Source organism: Crassostrea angulata, chromosome 9 (assembly GCF_025612915.1).
Source record: "Crassostrea angulata isolate pt1a10 chromosome 9, ASM2561291v2, whole genome shotgun sequence".
Classification (NCBI taxonomy): domain Eukaryota; kingdom Metazoa; phylum Mollusca; class Bivalvia; order Ostreida; family Ostreidae; genus Magallana; species Magallana angulata.
In genome coordinates, this window is record NC_069119.1 from 22,476,191 (window position 1) to 22,494,300 (window position 18,110).

The window sequence follows — 18,110 nt, forward strand, 5'->3', positions numbered from 1 at the left end:
ACTGGGATAGAATTAGCAAAGAAATCATCCGCGGATCTTGGGTGGGGTGGGGGTGGGAGTCAGGGGCGGGGGAGGGCTTGGACCCCCCCCCCCCCGCAACACAATCCGCGCATGCGGTGGAATGCAAAAACTAGAATACTGTATACAGGGTTATATTTGCCCCGTGTAATTTACATCTACCAAATTTGATTCCCTCCATTTCTTATGGAAAGCACCCTTTGAAAAATTTGTTGCGGCGAGAACCCCCCCCCCCCCCCCCCCCCCCGATGCTACGTGCCTGCTACAACGACCTAAGAAAAATCACGAACTGCATTCATGAAATAATCATGATGCATGCATGATGTCACTCAAATTTTGGCTGCTTCTTTTAGCTACATGTAACGCTAATGTACATTAAAAGATAGTTAAATTAACTTACTATACACAGTAAATTTAAAATAAAGATGTAAATATAAACAATAAAATGTTTTTCTTTTGTGATTCATGCAGGTGAAATACATAACCCGCGCTAGCAATGTCGCCACCTTCATATCCCGCATGAATCACCAAAGAAGGCATTTATTGTTTCAATGTAGAGAGTTAATTGAAATTTGGAATTCGCGGCCAAGTCTTAAATTCTCCTGCTGCCAACGAGGGTGTAAGGAGCGAAATTAAAACTTTGTAATGCTTATATTTATCGGGTTCGGTATACGTGAAATTATAAAACCACAGGTTGAACTAATCAGTCTTTTTTCAATTTTGCATTTTCTCAACGTTTAATATGACTGAAACGTTAGAAGCACAGTTAGAAACGCTCACGAACGAGAATGCATTCTTACAGAAGTACTTTTCCTTGAGGAAGAAGTGTGAACAGCTTCAACAGGTATATTGCACAGCTCCCCTGCTCTCTCCCTTGTTGATGATGCATGATCACTGATGCATGATGATGGTCTTATAAATGGTCATAAGTATCAAACGCAAATTGTCATCATTCATTCCAATGAAATATGATATTACAATAATGAAAAGCAATATTTAGGCGGTTACTTAAACAGTTAAATGCAAATGGAAAATGTTTTTGACTTGCAATATGCACAGGCCTCTGAATTTCTATCAATAAGCTGTTAAATGTAAGGGAAAAGAGAGATATATACCATATCTATATATAAATACACTATTTATATATAGATAGGGTATATCTCTCTCTCTCTCTCTTCCCATACATTTAACAGCTTATTGATAGAAATTCAGAGGCCTGTGCAATATGAAATACAATGCACTGTATCATTATAATATTAGTGATGAATATAGACCCCTCATATTACACTAAATTGCTGTGCACTATAGAGAGGATCCCTAACAGGGATGTATGTATGTATGGCATAAGGGTGGAGTACAACAATAATCACCTTTGGATGATTGGATGAACCTGGATAACTGACTGTTCACAACACACTATGACTTTATATTGACCAACCATATACTGTAACAGTAACTCAAATTTATGGTTGATAAGAAGATGACAGATGAATACAAACCCTTGTATCTATGTGCAAAAATGAGACATTCTGTTTCTCCTATAGGCTAATGAGAAAATAGTCAACAGAATACAGCATGTGAAGAAGCTCATCAAGAGATACAAGAGGGAGAGAAGGTCAGCATTGCACATTGTTATGGTTCATTGTTTATTAGTTTCTAATATGGAATCTTTTTTACCAATCAGATAGGGAACAACAAATTGAGGATTTAAATAACATGCATAGTATCTATTGCATATTGCATGCAAACACTAAAATATTGTTAGATAGAAATCAGTGGAAATTTAAGATATAGAAAGAGAACGATGATGTGAAGAAATTTAAGGTTTTAGTATTAAAGATTCTTTCATTGATACATTTATTTAGGTTTCTAACCAGTCGCCTGGATGAACATGGGGACGACTACAAAGATGCACAAATTCCAGTGATGTGGGAGGTCAGCTAACAGTTTGTGAAAATCTTTGTTTGGCAGATAAATGTAAACTTGTTTGATCTTTCTTGGCTAACTTGATTTGTCCATGGGTCTTTAAGTAGGAAAATAAAACATCAATTATGGTACATATTAAAGAAAAAAATCATCTCAGGCCTTTGAAGATACACAAAATGGATCTGCAAAATATAAGTTCTTAATTACTTTTTTGTAAAAAAAAAGAAAAAAGTCAAAATTTCATTACTTAACTTTAATAAACATTATAGTTGGTTACCCTTTGTCTGACAATAAACACATCAAGTATAGGATCAATTTTTATTGTACTCTGTGATTGGTAGGAGGATCAAATACACAACCCTCTTCGTGCAATGAAAAGCAGCAATGGAAAAGCTCATGGAGTGAAACATTCATCTGACATCATCTCAGCAGTCAGTCCCCGAGTGTTAGCAGACATGGGACAAATCTCCTCAAGTTCGTAACTTAAACTTCCTAATTTGCATGTATCAGTAGTTTTTTAAATCACAAGAAATCAGTGTGTATGAAAAGTTTGTTATGTAAGAAATCTTAGGATTTCATCGTAGTCTGTATCTAAAAAATGTTGAAATGATCTATTAGAAATGTTGAAATAACCAGGGTTTTTTTTATGAAAATAAATACAATTTACAATTAAAGTAGATTTTATTGTACAACATATTTTTAGTTCCCTTCCCCTTTAAGCATGTGAAAGATGTTGGGATATTTCTCTAAGTGAGAGATGTGAAATATGTGGAGGCTTGACAAAATTTTTAGAACACTTCAACTTGATAATGATCAACAGATTATAGAAAATTCAAGCCTTTACTCTCAATAAAAAAGATAAATCAGTTACTTGAAATTTTTATGGCTTACGGCCATCTAGTTGCCGGATAATCTTTACGGCAAAGAGTTCAGTTATCTGAACATGCGCGACAAAAAATAGTTCTATTTGAATGTTGCAAAGTTAAGTGTTTGTTGTTCATAATAAATATCTTTAAGCAAGATTATATTTTCCATATGTTATTATCACTTATGTTATTGTAACCAATATGAATTGACTTTATTTAAATAAACTCGAAATCTAACGCGAATGAATATTAACTGCAGTGTTTTCCCTAGACCGTTTTTGCATAGAGGTATAGGCCCCCGCCATGCATCACACAGTGCCGTCATGCTTTCCGCTATAAGCAAAAAATCTTTTCCCAATTATTTCAGATCCTAACAGTGATAAGTAAATGTAAAGTTGTCGTTATTTCGTTCAATCTTCATAAAAACGTTTGCACCCGCAGCAGAGAGCGTCGCTAACTTCGATCGACATCGATCTCAGCAAGGGGGAAAGTGTTTAACGGTTAAAGAACTGAACTTATGATTGAGATATATTGAAACTGGGATTATAAATAGGTAATAAATGCATAAATAGAGGGGCAATTACTACTTGTTTTAATATAATGTGCCTTCTTCATTATCGAATGTTGGGGATTTTCCAAGATCTAAAAATAGCACAATGTTCCCTCGATGGAGTTACCTTGGTTGTGCTATGATTGAACCGTTTATTTGTCGTAAAAATATTGGAAACTTGAGACCAAATGTACTCAAATAAGAAAACAGTATACAGTTAAGCTTGATTGCAAGTCATATACGGAAGCGATGTCACATTACTATAACATAGAGACATCGTATAGTATGCCTCTGAAAATGACTGTGTACACATGTCTTGTGAAGAGAGACTGACTGTTAAGTTATAGTGCAGTAATTAATTTTAATTAAATTTGGTGTCAAAACAAGTTTGCTGTAATTGCATAGTTCTGCCTTTTTCTTGCCCCCCTCCCCCTCCAAAGAGTTTATTTGATCTCTGTACAAAGGGAACAAAAAAATATAAGGTGTTTATGAACTGCCTTGTGAATCTATATTTCCTATAAAAGCTTGTGAAGGTCAGCCTCTTAAAAAAGTAGATAAAACCCAGAAAAATATGAATAAATATTAATACATTTATGAAATACAAATAAAATGGAATAATACTTGTTGGTGTAGATTTCAAGAGAATTCATTAATTATAGTACATATCATGCAGTACATTTCATCATTTGGTTATATTATTTTTACGCGCAATGATTTCGCGCTGGCTGTGACGCTGTTACGGCGCACCGTGCACCAACTCTCGCGCAAGTTCATAGTGCGTAGGAATACAAGGTATACTGATATTTGAGAGCATGTTGGTTTTAAGTGTTTTTGTGTCCTATATAGTTGAATGAATTTACAGTTAATGTACTTCAGTCGTTGGATAAAAGAAAGAAACAAATTGTCTCATATTGGAGTTTGAGTCTGACATCATCATTATTATTTTATGCAGTCTATGATTTTCCTAAAAGCAATGGTGGTTTCAACCAATTGATAAAAGAGGCGTCTAGATTTCAATCCTGTCTGTTTCGGTCACTAAGGTTCGACCAATCAACAAATGGGACATGTTGATATGGGTCCTGTTAGTTTCTATAGATCTATGAATTACATGTAGCTAGTTACTTTCTATAGAGCTATAAATAAACTAAAGTTTCCGTAAGAAATAGAGGGAATCATACTCGATCCATGTAAATATAGTCATATCAAAACCGTAAGCCATTATGGCCCTTCAGGCCTTTGATTTTTTTATAAAATTCATTCTTGAGCCCCCTCCCTTAGATTTTGGTGAAAGCATGACGCAGCTACATTTAGGCTCTGTTTACATTGGAACACTTTAATATGTCCTTTAGTATGATGCTTGTAAATTGATAACTAGCATTCTAACTTTAGTTGGCTAATAGTATGTGAAGTATATTTTATTCATTGAGCATTTTGAATTTTAAAGTGGAAAGATAACTTTCAAAAGTTTTCCGGCTCAAAATGTGACAATACCATTTTAAAATAAGAGAATATATAAATTTAATGTTCTTCAGAATGGAAACTTTAGGTTTCTTTTAAAACTCTTCAAGACTGGGCTAAATGTTGATAAACAAGATATGTTTCTCCCTTTTATCAGGTAAATCCAAAAAGAAGGTAGAAAAAGCCAAGGACTTTGTTGGCCCCAAGAAACCTGCCAATGCATTTCTTTTGTTTTGTCAGCACAGGAGGACGGCCGTGTCAGAGGAATACTTCAAGGTGGGGCTTACAGGGGAATTCACACGACATAGCACATAATGAATTAGCTGCAGGACTGTAGCTCCCGGTCTGAAAAAATTCGGATGGACGACCTGGGAGCTACAGTGCCTCCCATAGTAAAAAACTGCAATTTACGGCGCACAAAAAATTGCGCTAGTTTTGGACTTATTAACCTTATTTTCACACAAATTCTGTAAAAAAAGTTAGTACCATTAAATTCTTCAGCAAATTTACTACTGACATCGTCACTTAACTTGTCTCAGATTTTCTCTTAACATGATAACCGACCTCGGAAAATGAAGTATGTTAATTTATGTCGAGATCGAGAGTCGCCATTTTTAAATGTAAACAAACTTGCACCACTTCAATTCACAGGGCTGGTGATGGTGTTTAAAAGACTATCAGAAGTAAGTGAAGTGACGATATCTGTAGTAAAATGTCCGAGTAATTTTTTTGGATCAAATATTTGTACAGAATGTGCTCGTAAATGAGATTAATCAGTCCAAAACTAGCGCATTTTTTTGTGCGCCGTAAATTGCAGTTTTTTACTATGGGAGGCACTGTAGCTCCCAGGTCGTCCATCCGAATTTTTTCAGACCGGGAGCTACAGTCCTGCAGCTAATAATGAATGAGGAAAATACGCATAGGCAAACCATTATGATGTTTAGCAATAGAATGAAGTGAATATATAATGTAAAATCAAAAGCTTGATGTATGAGACAGATTTTTTCTCACAACTTTTGTATAAATAGTTATGAAACAATTTTAGTGATCATAAACACTTATATGCTTTTGTTGTACCCTAATGAATTAAAAGGAATTTGATTTTAAAAACAGTGTTTGACAACTAGCCATGAATGCTTCAATTTATTTTTCACACCGTTCCCCCTTTTGGAATTGATTCTAGAAACTTTGTGTGCTCATGGATCTTGCAGTTGATATACATAGATCTATCTTTTCCATCCTTTTCATTTTTTGCAGGAGAAACATGAAGAAATTTCAAACCATGAGTTGACTCGTAGAATTGCTTTGGAGTGGAACATTCTAAAACCAGATCAGAAAAAAGTAGGTTGTATAATTGTTGCTAAAGGTGTGTAGAAATATCTATAAGAAATATTTTCATTAATGATAAAGGGTATTCCAAAAACATTGATGTTTTATGGTAGTCGGATCCAAAATATTGAATTACAATGTGCAATTTAACTTTTGAACCTTTTTTAAATGTAAGGGAATAAGTCTTTTTATAAAGAAACATCTCCTTAAATCATGCTGTATTGTATTCTACCAATAAAATCTCAACACATAAGGAAACAATGCTGTTTTTAGTGTTTTAGGGATAAACTGAAAATTATTTATTTTGCAGATTTACTTTGACTTGTATGAACAAGAGAAGGAGCAATATGAGAGAGAGATGAAAATCTACCACGAGCAGGAGCTGTCTCGGGGGATGGACAGAGAGCCTAACAAGGGACGCGAGAGCTCGGAGGAAGTGGATGCTGCTGCCATGGAAATGGAAGCACAGAGTGCCGTCAACGCACTAATGATGGACAACTGACAAAAAAGTGTCACAGAATCTCTACTTACACCGAGTAGCCAATAACACTGCCTTAACAATCAGCTTCCCTGCCATTTTCCTTCTTTTAATTTGTTTTCTTTTCATAGGTTAGGAATGAAGTAAAATGTGTGATTTTATTTATCTTTGGTTTAATATCGTTAGAGAAAATTTTTTATTATATATTATTTTGATTTTCATTTTGCGTCCAAGTAAACCAATTCAATTGGTTCTTCGGAATTAATTTGATCAATTTGTAAAAGAGAAAATATTATTATAATATGTGAAGTACTATTTACATGTGTATGATTGACTGATTTTACTTATTTTATTTGATGTGTGTTTGAAAATGATTGCATTAAATGCTACTGTGAAGATCATTATATCAGACCAAAAAACATTATATTTTTGCACATTATTTAACAAATACAAACAATTTCATTCAGAAATGTTCATGTTAAGCTGTTACTGTAAACTATCCATCGAATTTGAACTTCTGAACGTATATTGATGTCATTAATAAAGCTTCAAATACGAAGAAGTGTGATTAAAAAAAAAAAATAATTCATCTTCCTATACATGTATTGCAAAGGCAAGTTTTCAGTTTACTGTCACAATAATTCATGTACATGTACATATCAAATATTCATAGCAAATATTTAGCAGCTTTTACAATAACCAGTTGATCAAATATTTAAGTCATTAAATTTTACAAATTCTAAAATTTCAATGTTGTGTGTAATAAAAATCATCATTTCTACGAAAATTTATTTCTTCTGTATTATTGAATTTTGAAAATAAATTATAAATATTGTCTACAGAGGTCAAACTCTAATTCAAAGTAAGTGATAGTTGAAATAAAAAAATGCCAAGTTGGATGCTGAACAAAACAAAACACTAGTTTAATATTTGTACATTGTGTTACACGTACAGCAAAACTCGTTTATAACGAATTTCAAGGGACCATAGAAAAAACTTCGTTATAGCCGTAATTCGCTATGTTTATAACGAATTCGTAAAAAATATTATAGCGAATTCGTTATAAAATAATTAAGGGTTTTTCCAGCTAACAGATTTCTAAACTATTGTAAGTTATAAAATTAGTATTACCGTCATATACAAAAAATGTCAATATAACCATTTCATTTCAATTTTTAATATATACTATTTGAATTTAAGTATTTTATATATGCATCTTAAAATTGGATGTTTCTTCAATGAAATTTGAAATGGAAAAAATTCGTTATAAAAATGATAAAATACGTTAAAATTTTGCCAGCGGGGGTCTTAAAATTACTTCGTTATAGCCGTAAATTCGTTATAGCCGTGTTCGTTATATACATCAATTTTCTATAGGTTTATATAAGAAATTTGCCGGGACATGAATAATAATTCGTTATAGCCATAAATTCGCTATATCCGTGTTCGTTATATTCGAGTTTTGCTGTAATAGTAATTGTGTGGATTGCTGTAATAGTAATTGTGTGGATCTGAACTCTGACAAGAAAAGTAATGGTACATGTATTTCATTATATAGCCCATATTAGGTAATAATGAGTGTTAATTGTGAATTAAACAATCTCTGTATGCTGCCTTCTTATTTCAAGACTTCAAGTATTTACAGAAAATTTATAGAAAATCAAGACAACACACCATTCAATGAATAAGGATTATTTGATTTATTTCAGTTTATATCAATTCAACATAAACAGTAATATATATGTTTTAACATTTTTTTTTCTTAAGATAAGAACGTACCTTTTTAAGTACATTTGTGGAAAAACCAAGATTATTTATGTTCAGCAATGATAAATATAATTGATCAGGTAAACTTGCTCATAATACTCTGATGACTAAGTTAAATTTGACATCAAACTAAAATAGCTTTTATAAAAATTGTTTTCCACTTTTGAGGTTCTCATTGATGTCATGAAATTCCTTAGGCAAATGCTTAATGTACAGAATTTTCTTCAAAACATAAATAGGGTGGACATAGATTAAAATTAGTTACTTTTCTCACTTAATTTGCTATGTAGATGATTTTGTGCCTTTCAACGGTTTCAATGTCTCTTTCTAGTTGTTTCATTTCGGCTTCCATTCGTTCTTTTCTGTTCTTTTTGGGGGCGGTGTCAGGAACCACTGATAGACCCTGATACTGGTCATGAATTTCTTCCCAGTTTTGTTTAAGTCCCTTGAGAATTGCAGCTCTCTCGTCGGCTGTGAGAGATTTCATGGCTCCGCGACGGAAATGCTCGGCAACATAGGCATCATACTCCTCCTGTGCTCTCTGCATTTCATCCCTTCTCCTGATCAAGTATTTTGGTGTTTCTCCAAAATCCTGTAGATGGAAAGATTTTTTTAGAGCTGTTACAATCAACTGATTTAATTTTATTTTGACAAAAATATTTTGACAAAAATATGCATCTTACTACTTCAACAACATTTATATATAAAAAAAAGAAGTTGATAATCTCTATGATAGAGAGAGAGAGAGAGGGGGATAATAAATTTGTTTCATCTTAACTTTGTCAATATAGTGATATGTACCTTTTTGTTTGTGTACACAGGTTCTAAGCCTGATGGCTCCAAGAGATTTTTGTGGCCTCCTCTGGTATCCACGTAAACCTTCTGTGGTTGTCTTGGGACAGATGTAATGTTCTGGACTGCATTTGTAGTGATGAAGTTCTTGGAGGTTTTCAGGCCCATTAAGGGCTTATCATCTTTTCTTGGGACTTGGGGTCTCCTCCTCTCCTCATCGGGGTACTTGAATTGTTGGTCTGGGGGAAGATCTATTTAGAGAAAAGAATTTTGAATAAATGGGGAACACCAAAGGCAATTTTTGAGAATGAAGACCTATTGAATAGATATACTGCATTAGATTTTCATTTTACTTCAGGGAAATCAGGATTAAGAAAGAATACCTCTTGGTAATATGACATCTTTGGTGCGTTTCTTGAGGAAATTATCTGTGGTTGGGGCAGGCACCTTGGCTTGTCCCATAGTTTTGTGGTCCCCTCGACCAGACACATATTCTTGTTTCACATTATCCCGAAATTTGGAGTTGTATCTGTAATTCAATACGAATTATGTCGATCCTTTAAAAATGTATTCAAATGTATCCAAAAAACTCACATATTGAGTGACTTTTTTGCAAAGATTCAATAGATATAAACATATGATACATTCTAATAACTAAAATATCTTATAACGTGTCTTACTAGCGCAATCATGTGTAAATATACACGCATGGACAATTGGCGTGGACATAATTTCTACACTTGTTCTATGTGTCCAGTTAATAACGATCTATATAAGCATGTTGAATGCATATACGATATGTGGAAAGTTACCAAGTCCCAAATGCAAGCCTTTTAAGTCTCTTAAGCATATATGAAGATATTTGACTAAGATATTGTACATGTCTATACTGTCAACTCAACCAAAACAGATAATCGTACCTTGCTTGTTTGATTTTCTTTTCCTCCTCCGTTGGGATAAGATTGTAGATGCTTGCCTCCTCCAGCATGTTTAGATTTGAAGGCTGCCACGGGGATATAAACAATTAAAACCTTCCCAATTTGTGCCTGTCAACTGGTTGACAACACTACAGCCAGTATAAATATGTCCGTAGTAACCTGTTACTAGGAAGTACGTCACAAAACAACACCGACAACTTACCCGTCTTAACATGTTATGGAGTTACCTCCCGTGCCATAATTGCTTTTTTTTCGAGATTTTGAAGTATGTGTTCTTTGTTTCTGTTAAGAACAACCGACTTTTGACGCTTGAACTAAATTGCCGTATCAGTTAATCTTCTCAACATTAGGCCTATACATATTTATTAGTTTTATACGATATAAAATGGTTTGGGGCAGTGTACGCTAAATATAAACCGCGAAGCATTTTATGTCGTATAAAACTAATAAATATTGAATTCATTCCTTATAATTTACAAAATTCAAACGTAACGCCAGGCGGATTGATACATTTTTGACGTAGGCAACATTCTTTATACGATATATATTAATAATTTTTAACCAATCAAAAAGCGTGTTACAACCAGAATTAAAATATATTCATACATGTATAACACACTTAGAACTTTTTTCAAAGTGCTCTGAGTTGGTCCCGGCCAAATTTAATGCAGACCGTATAAAGCTAAATTTAGTTTTGATCTGTCAAGAAATAACCCACAAAAAGCCCCCCAACCCTCCCCCAAAATTAAATGAATTATGTTAAAATAATATAATATATCCACTTCATTTTAAGCTAAATAATTTTAAAACAGCTTTTAAAGTTTAGGGAATGCTTGTAACTTTATTACTAGAATTCATTGTTACACCGCCATTTCGTCCTACAGGATCATGAAGATTTTAGCGTGTCTTGAATTACAATAGATTTTGTCAAGACTTTGTTTATATTACAGAACTATGATATGTCAATACCCATAGCATTGATCATTAATACAGACGGCGATATATCGGGTTTCCGATCCCAAATACTTATCTATGTAAGAAGTACAAACCAACATTTATAAGGATTTTAACATTTTTATTCATACACTAATTTTTCCATCAATTGTAAAACATTAAACATGTCTTCAATCTATTTAAAAATCCAGGTTCATTTGATAAACAAAATACGAATGCTCTACATGTACATAATCTATATATGTACAAATATATTATAAGTTTTATGGTCATGTATAAAAATTACATACACCAAAAGTGCAAGTATGATGCTCAAAAAAAGTTATCTAAAATTGCACACTGCTAAACAAAAATAACAAATAACACAAACTATTAAATCAATCTTTCATATTCGAGAGATATGAATATAAATCACTCTATCACTTCTTTTTCTTCCCTCCCCTCCCCCGCCCCACGGGTGCGGCCTCTTCCGCTTTTCGTTTCTGGCCCCGTCCACGGCCTCTCCCCGCGGGCGCCTCTGCAGGCTCATCCTTCCCCTTTTTGGCCCCTCTACCCGCGGGCTTGGCTGCGGGCTGTTTACCTCCTCGGCCCCGCCCCTTGGGCTTTGACACCTCCTTTTTGAGGGCGGGTTTTTTCTTGGCACTAGGTCCATCCTCCGTATCCTCGCTTTTTCTTTTACCGCTGTCTTTATCTGTCGAGATTAAATTTGTTGAATAATCAAAATGAATACGGTGTTTAAAAGAACATGTATTGTTAATACATATTAGTTCTTTGATAATGGATATACAAGGAATTAGAATATGCCCAATTAATACCATTAAAAATAAATCAAAATCAAGCCAAAAGCTCCTGATAGCGATATAATTTCTAATTTAAAAGGATCTTTTTTTAATTGAAACGTTTCACCGCGCCATAAAAATCACGACTTTTCTCATAGATTAATATACTTGTTGGATTTTACCTTGAAAATTTCATTACCACAACTCTCGGACATTACTATAGTACTATGTAAAAAAAAATCAACTTTAAATTTATAAAAAAAATTGTACATATCCTCAATAGAACCAAGCAAAGGACTCACCTTCCTTCTTTGTGTAGGGTTTGTAGCGCCTCAGGACCTCGCCCCACCCTCCCCCGGTCTTCCAGAAGGACCAGTGGTAGCCGTTTGTATCAATGGCGTACTTGACGGCGGACACCAACTTGTCAAACACCTCGTCATCCCTGAGGGGCTTGATCTTCAGGACCTAGTGTAATAGACCAGTAGACGTAAGGCCAAACTTATATCAACTACAACATGGATTGTTGCATGATGAGTTTTTTGTTGTTTAGCGGCCAATGGTAGAGTATTTTTAACGTAAAATTACTTAGGACCATATGAATGAGAGAGAGAGAGAGAGAGAGAGAGAGAGAGAGAGAGAGAGAGAGAGAGATATTTAAAGTCACACAATTTACCTTGAACCAATCGGAGTATGTTTCCATGTTTTTTATGAGTTGTATTGACTCTTTCATTTGTTTCACCATCTCCTCTGTTGGAAAGCCAAGATTAGCATCGTACCGTTTGACAAGGTCTGCTCTAGACTTGCCCTTTGGCATTGCAATGTCTAGAAAGAGCACCTTCAAACGAGAATTGTTAGTATTTAAGATTCCGACTATTAATTGAAGTCACATTTCTTTTGAGAATATATAGAAAATTTCTATTTATGATAACATTGAAATTTCTGGCAACCGTCTGTCTGTCCGTTCTCCACGTATTTTAAATGTTTCTTTTTCTACGATAACCATAACATTTAATGGAATGTTTGTGCTCATCATAAAACCCCCCAGATATGGTCTTTTTTAAAATACAATTTTCACGTATAGATCTTCAAAAGTTGATGATTGATTAATTATTTTCTGACCTGGAAAGCTAACAACTTCCGGCTAACCAACGTTCTTTGCAAAGTTTCCCGGATGCGGTAGTCCTTGTCGGTATCGAGCATGCCCAGTTTGGCGTCTTCTTTCACATACCACATGACGTTCCTTTTGAAACTTTCAGACAAATAAGCCCAGGCAGCGTCCTGCCATCTGGAAAAATAAATTTACTTTCAAGGTGAATTTATCGTTGTATTATTTTCGTTGATATATATTTGCAGAAAAAGAAAATACCATAGGGCAAGAATACACTAGATCAACAAATAGAAAATAAATATTTCCTTTTGTTGTTGCTTTTTGAAGTTGAAATCTATACCTCTTTAATATTTTTTGGTAATATTTTAATATAAATTATTCAAAACGTATCGATTCGGTCATTTTTGTGCAAATATGCATCCATCATCCATCCATCCATCAAAATATACCCTTTTAGTTGACATGTGACATTGAAAAAACACATACGTATATTTGAAAGAAGCCGCCAGCAACATCAGCCATTCTCCGATGTGGGGACACGCCTTTTTGCTCCTCTCACCGACATCATCAATGAATTTCTAATTTAGATACAAAACTTTATAAGCATCAATACCATATTAAACCCATTTCTTTACACACAAATCATAAAACAATTATAACCAAAGCTTGTGTATTTCAGTATACGTACATTTACGTGTATTTTTATAGAATACAATATTCTAAGTATACCTTAAGTCTATTGTCTATCTCGCCTTGTAATTCCGGGTAAATGTCTAACGCCCACAGTAAAAGTCGATGTAAGGAGAAGTATCCGTTAAGGCTATTGTCGCTAGTGTGTTGTGTCCCTTTAGAGAACTCCACGACAGTGGCGCTCATCAGATTGGGGATGACCTTTATGACAAGTTCCGGAATCGGTGTTTTGTTCGGTTTGCATTTTGGCAAAATGGCCGCAACCTCGTTCAAACAGTTCTCGAATGTCTCTTTGATCATTGCGCCGTGATTGGGAGTGATGTACATCGGGAGGAAAAATTTGATGTCCTCTTTCATGACACTCTTGACAGTGCCAATGGCTTTCTTCATAGCTTCATAGGATTCCAGCTTGATGAACTCGCAGGGAGTGGTTAATGCTGGGCGATGTGATGGACCGGACACAATCAACCCATACCCAAACAACTCGTCCTTTGTCTTCGGTTTTGCTGCCTTGTCGAAGCGCTCTTTTGATGCATAGTCTATAATTTCAGGCGAAGTTTCATCGCTAGCTGCCACTTTTGCTTGCTTGCCTTTCTTCTTCTTTCCCTCGGCTTTTTCTGGTTTACCAACATCAAATGCTGGAAGGGGTTTTGCATACGTATGACCACAGTCGCATTTGTATCCCTTAGATAGCTTCCGGTTGTGATCCGAGGCGCTTTTCATCCACGCCGAGTCTCCAGACTGTGTTTCTGCGAGAAATGCCACAACGTTCAGAAGAATGGTCTGCACTGTGTATCCCGGGGACCAGCCCACGGACTTCTGGTCCTTCCACTCAGTATGGATGTACGCAAAGTCCGAGAAAATGTTCAGACAGACCTTTGTGCCCACTTTTCCCGCCATGGTGGCGCCACTGTTATACTGGAAGCCGACAGGAACAAACTCCGCGCTGGGCGACTCATACGGGTACTTCTCCGTGAAGAAGAGCAGGAGGTGGTAAATAATATCGTCGTGTTTGAAGTTACAGTGCCATTCGAACACGTTCGCGTCCAGTGGCATGGCGGACACGTTTTCCACCGGCTCTTTCTGTAATTCCTCGTAGTCCTGCATCAGCCTTTTCATGGCTCGCTTTCGTTGCTGATTCACCGCCATTTTGATGAGTCAAGACAAGTAAAGATCTACAAGCAATGGATTCGATATTGTATAAAAATAAAACGTAAACAATATTCCCTGTAAAACATCAACAACCAAAACACATGCAAGTAAACATCAACCGTCACTCAATTATAGCATTGGAAGTGCATGAATCCGCAATCTTATTTTTGCATGTTTCCGCTTAAATTCTCTTTACAGTGTATTATATTCACGAAAGACAAAACGAGGAAGAAATATCAAAAAAGAGTTAAGTCAGCATGGACACAGGGGCGTGTATATGCACGTGTTGGCAGGTTGTTGTGGGTTGGTATAGTTTGGTTCCCATACATTTTATTCACAAAGACTTCCAATATTTCGCTTTGCATACACTGTTTAAACGGGCAAATAAAAAAAAATCATTTACTGACTATAGAGTAAGTGTTTCAATAGGTGTGCATTGAATATCTGCAGAACTGTTATAGATCTTTAAATACAAAATCAATAATTCTAAACCTCACTAATGCGTGTGTGTGTGTGTGTGTGTATGAGAGAGAGAGAGAGAGAGAGAGAGAGAGAGAGAGAGAGAGAGAGAGAGAGAGAGAGAGAGACAGAGAGAGAGACAGAGAGAGAGAGAGAGAGAGAGAGAGAGAGAGAGAGAGAACCTGGACCTTATCACAGATCAATGATCCAATTCCGCGAAGCTTTTGCTGATTGATTATCGTATCACAGAAGTTTATCTATCTATAAACACAACAAAGATGTGTACAAACTTGTTAAAAAAAGAGTAGATTAAGTTCAGCCATTTTTGAAATTGATATTAAATGCCCAAGCCCTCCCTCATCTGACATAACGTAATCATGTAAATTTTTTTTTTTTAGGCTTTTTTGTCCTTTCCAGATATTCCAGCAAACCCAATAAATGTCAGTTAAACAATGAACAAACAGCGTTTTGAATACAATATATACATACCAGAGATACCTCCTTAAACAACCCACAACAAAGTCCGACTTCTGGCTTCCTCTTTATATATGGCGATAAATCGTCAGTCTGTGTTGTTAGACTGGCAATCTTATGTGGGCGGATCGTAAGTCTGTTATTTTTTTAAGAGGGCTGGATGACCATAGCTATTTTTAGACAATAAGAGATCTTTGTAATATTCAAATCTTAAAGCGAAAATAGGAATATAAAGTAGATTTGTTGATCATCCAGCCGTCTTGTAAGGGTATCATACCTTATATTTTTTTTTTATTACAAATTCAATTAAGCGGAATTCTTTTAGTTTTTGTTTCTGGGCTAAATATTCAGATGAAACTATTTTCAAAATCTGATGATTTCTGTTTGTATGAAGACCTGCACACTCTTGAATGGACAGTTCACTTGAATGTGTCAGTGTGTAAGTTTACGTGTGTATTAAATGAATGTTGTGGATCATTTATTTTATTACAAGTGCTTTTATTATTTAAGAAATGTTTACCCAGGTTATACTCGTTAGCGGAGTATAAAAAGCGTAAATTGCTCCAACCCAGGTTTAATATACGAGTATATCTTGGATAGACATTGAATTTCATTCCTTATAATCTAATTTTTTGTAATTTACTTTACAAATTGAGTGCAATTTACTTTTAAAAATCTAAACTCAACCGTAATGTCAAACGGATTAGTACATTTTTGGTGCATTGTGACGTGTCTCGTGACCTGCAAACCAGTTCATATAAAAAAATCAGTTTTTCTATTCGATCAATACCGCGTTACAACCAGAACTGAATTATTTGTTTTAATTGGTGTGTATGGGTTGAAAACAACTCCAATAAATACTTTTAAAAAATCAGTCTGTATGAAAACTTATTATCTAACAAAACTACCCTTGTCAGTGATGCAACACTACAATAGGTCATTTACCGTAGTGATACTTGTAAACAACAACACAACCGGTCATTTAACGGTGTGGTACCTGTATACAACACCAAAACTGGTCATTTAACGGTGTGATACTTGTATATAAATGAATGTTTATTTCGCTCAAACCATATCAATGGTACATGAGGTACAAAAAACAAAAATATTTACAAATGTACAAATACAGAGTCAAGTTAGGAAGAGTACAGAGTTAAATAAATCGAGCTAATATTTTTTAAATAAATATGGACAATATTTTTAATGAATCAATGTCACTGGTACTCTTAAGGTTCCCAAATTTATAAGTGTTAACATTTGTTGAATATTTTTCTTCAATTAATTTGTTGCGGAATAAAGACAATGCCTGACATTCCAAAATATAGTGGTATTCGTCACCCAAAGTGTTTTTATTACATAACGAACAAATTCTATGACATCTTTCTATGTTATACCATCTTCCATTTTCAATTGGTAATTTATGATTTCAGGTTCTAAATTTTGTAAAAATGAATCTTAAGTCATTTGAAAGTTTTTTAAGATAAGTTTCCTGTCCAAAGCTTTTCTTAAATATTCTGTAATTCAAACATTTGGGTGCATTTTCTACATTCCTGAACCAATCTTGTAAAAACTGATTTATGAGCGTCTCTTTAACAATAGATTTTAGGCAGTTGATACTAGAAAAAACTTTGATTAATCCAGACATAGGAAAGACCACATGAGTTAAGAATATCTCTAACATATTTCAACCATGGGTGCATAAACGAACCCTCAGAAAAACATTTATAAAAATAGCGATACATTATATGTGTAAGTTTACAATCATGTGCCAGTATAAATTTAGCCCAATAAGTTATTATTCGTACCTTGATAAAAATAATCAAAGGGTATCGTCCAGTTTCCCCATAAACCATATACAATTTGGGGTACTGGACTTAATATGCAGAACAAATTTCAAAAATTTTAAATGAAAAAATATCTGTGTTTTCGTAGCCCCACACTTCACATAAAATAAGATTGGTCTAATAATACTATTAAACAGATCAAATTGACAGTCGATTGGTAAATCAAAATATTTTATTTTTCTAAATACTCCATACAAAGCTTTTGGGGCTTGCTCAGTTAAATGTTTTTTCGTACTTTTAGAAGATCCACTACGAGACATAATAACACCAAGATACTTAAACTCATTAACAATTTCAAGAGGTACACCTCTGTATAAAAAAAAATTCTTGTTGTAACACATTAATACTTTAGTCTTTTCAATGTTTACCTGGAGTTTCCACAGATCACAATATTCAGAAAAAAGGTTCAGTGATATTTGTAAATCGTCTTGGTTCTCCGAAAATATAACCGTGTCATCAGCGTAAAAAAAGGATAAAAAGTTTTAACATGTTATGCATCTCAGTTTCTAATTTCTCGCTGAGGCTAGA

General features: G+C 34.6%; 3 protein-coding genes across 3 annotated transcripts; 1 reads left to right on the forward strand and 2 right to left on the reverse strand.

Annotated features, from left to right (window-relative positions):
• The first annotated feature begins 699 nt into the window (after positions 1-699).
• LOC128164335 (high mobility group protein B1-like) lies at positions 700-7,161 on the forward strand. Its single transcript, XM_052828127.1, has 7 exons — positions 700-862; positions 1,563-1,633; positions 1,884-1,953; positions 2,286-2,418; positions 4,976-5,094; positions 6,076-6,159; positions 6,458-7,161. The coding sequence occupies exons 1-7, from the start codon at positions 761-763 to the stop codon at positions 6,647-6,649; spliced, it is 771 nt and encodes a 256-aa protein (XP_052684087.1). The 5' UTR covers positions 700-760; the 3' UTR covers positions 6,650-7,161.
• A 1,144-nt stretch (positions 7,162-8,305) lies between these two features.
• On the reverse strand, positions 8,306-10,289 carry LOC128163042 (enkurin-like). The gene is made up of 4 exons (XM_052826501.1): positions 10,105-10,289; positions 9,568-9,713; positions 9,194-9,435; positions 8,306-8,984 (listed from the first exon to the last, which is right to left on the reverse strand). The coding sequence occupies exons 1-4, from the start codon at positions 10,170-10,172 to the stop codon at positions 8,667-8,669; spliced, it is 774 nt and encodes a 257-aa protein (XP_052682461.1). The 5' UTR covers positions 10,173-10,289; the 3' UTR covers positions 8,306-8,666.
• A 922-nt stretch (positions 10,290-11,211) lies between these two features.
• On the reverse strand, positions 11,212-15,858 carry LOC128164058 (uncharacterized). Its single transcript, XM_052827774.1, has 7 exons — positions 15,754-15,858; positions 13,693-14,828; positions 13,450-13,541; positions 12,975-13,140; positions 12,529-12,690; positions 12,158-12,320; positions 11,212-11,767 (listed from the first exon to the last, which is right to left on the reverse strand). Exons 2-7 carry the CDS (start codon positions 14,800-14,802, stop codon positions 11,496-11,498), a joined length of 1,965 nt encoding a protein of 654 aa, XP_052683734.1. The 5' UTR covers positions 14,803-14,828; positions 15,754-15,858; the 3' UTR covers positions 11,212-11,495.
• Positions 15,859-18,110: the final 2,252 nt, after the last annotated feature.

What these genes read in the sequence shown, in the direction of transcription:
- LOC128164335 (XM_052828127.1), top strand. Translation starts at nt 761, where the DNA reads ATGACTGAAACGTTAGAAGCACAGTTAGAAACGCTCACGAACGAGAAT. An exon ending in AGTGTGAACAGCTTCAACAG is followed by an intron (nt 863 to 1,562) that starts GTATATTGCACA and finishes TTTCTCCTATAG; the next exon opens with GCTAATGAGAAAATAGTCAA. An exon ending in AAATTCCAGTGATGTGGGAG is followed by an intron (nt 1,954 to 2,285) that starts GTCAGCTAACAG and finishes TGTGATTGGTAG; the next exon opens with GAGGATCAAATACACAACCC.
- LOC128164058 (XM_052827774.1), bottom strand. Translation starts at nt 14,802, where the DNA reads ATGGCGGTGAATCAGCAACGAAAGCGAGCCATGAAAAGGCTGATGCAG. An exon ending in AGATAGACAATAGACTTAAG is followed by an intron (nt 13,542 to 13,692) that starts GTATACTTAGAA and finishes TATCTAAATTAG; the next exon opens with AAATTCATTGATGATGTCGG. An exon ending in GCGGCTTCTTTCAAATATAC is followed by an intron (nt 13,141 to 13,449) that starts GTATGTGTTTTT and finishes TTATTTTTCCAG; the next exon opens with ATGGCAGGACGCTGCCTGGG.
- LOC128163042 (XM_052826501.1), bottom strand. Translation starts at nt 10,172, where the DNA reads ATGCTGGAGGAGGCAAGCATCTACAATCTTATCCCAACGGAGGAGGAA. An exon ending in AAGAAAATCAAACAAGCAAG is followed by an intron (nt 9,714 to 10,104) that starts GTACGATTATCT and finishes ATTGAATTACAG; the next exon opens with ATACAACTCCAAATTTCGGG. An exon ending in AGATGTCATATTACCAAGAG is followed by an intron (nt 9,436 to 9,567) that starts GTATTCTTTCTT and finishes TTCTCTAAATAG; the next exon opens with ATCTTCCCCCAGACCAACAA.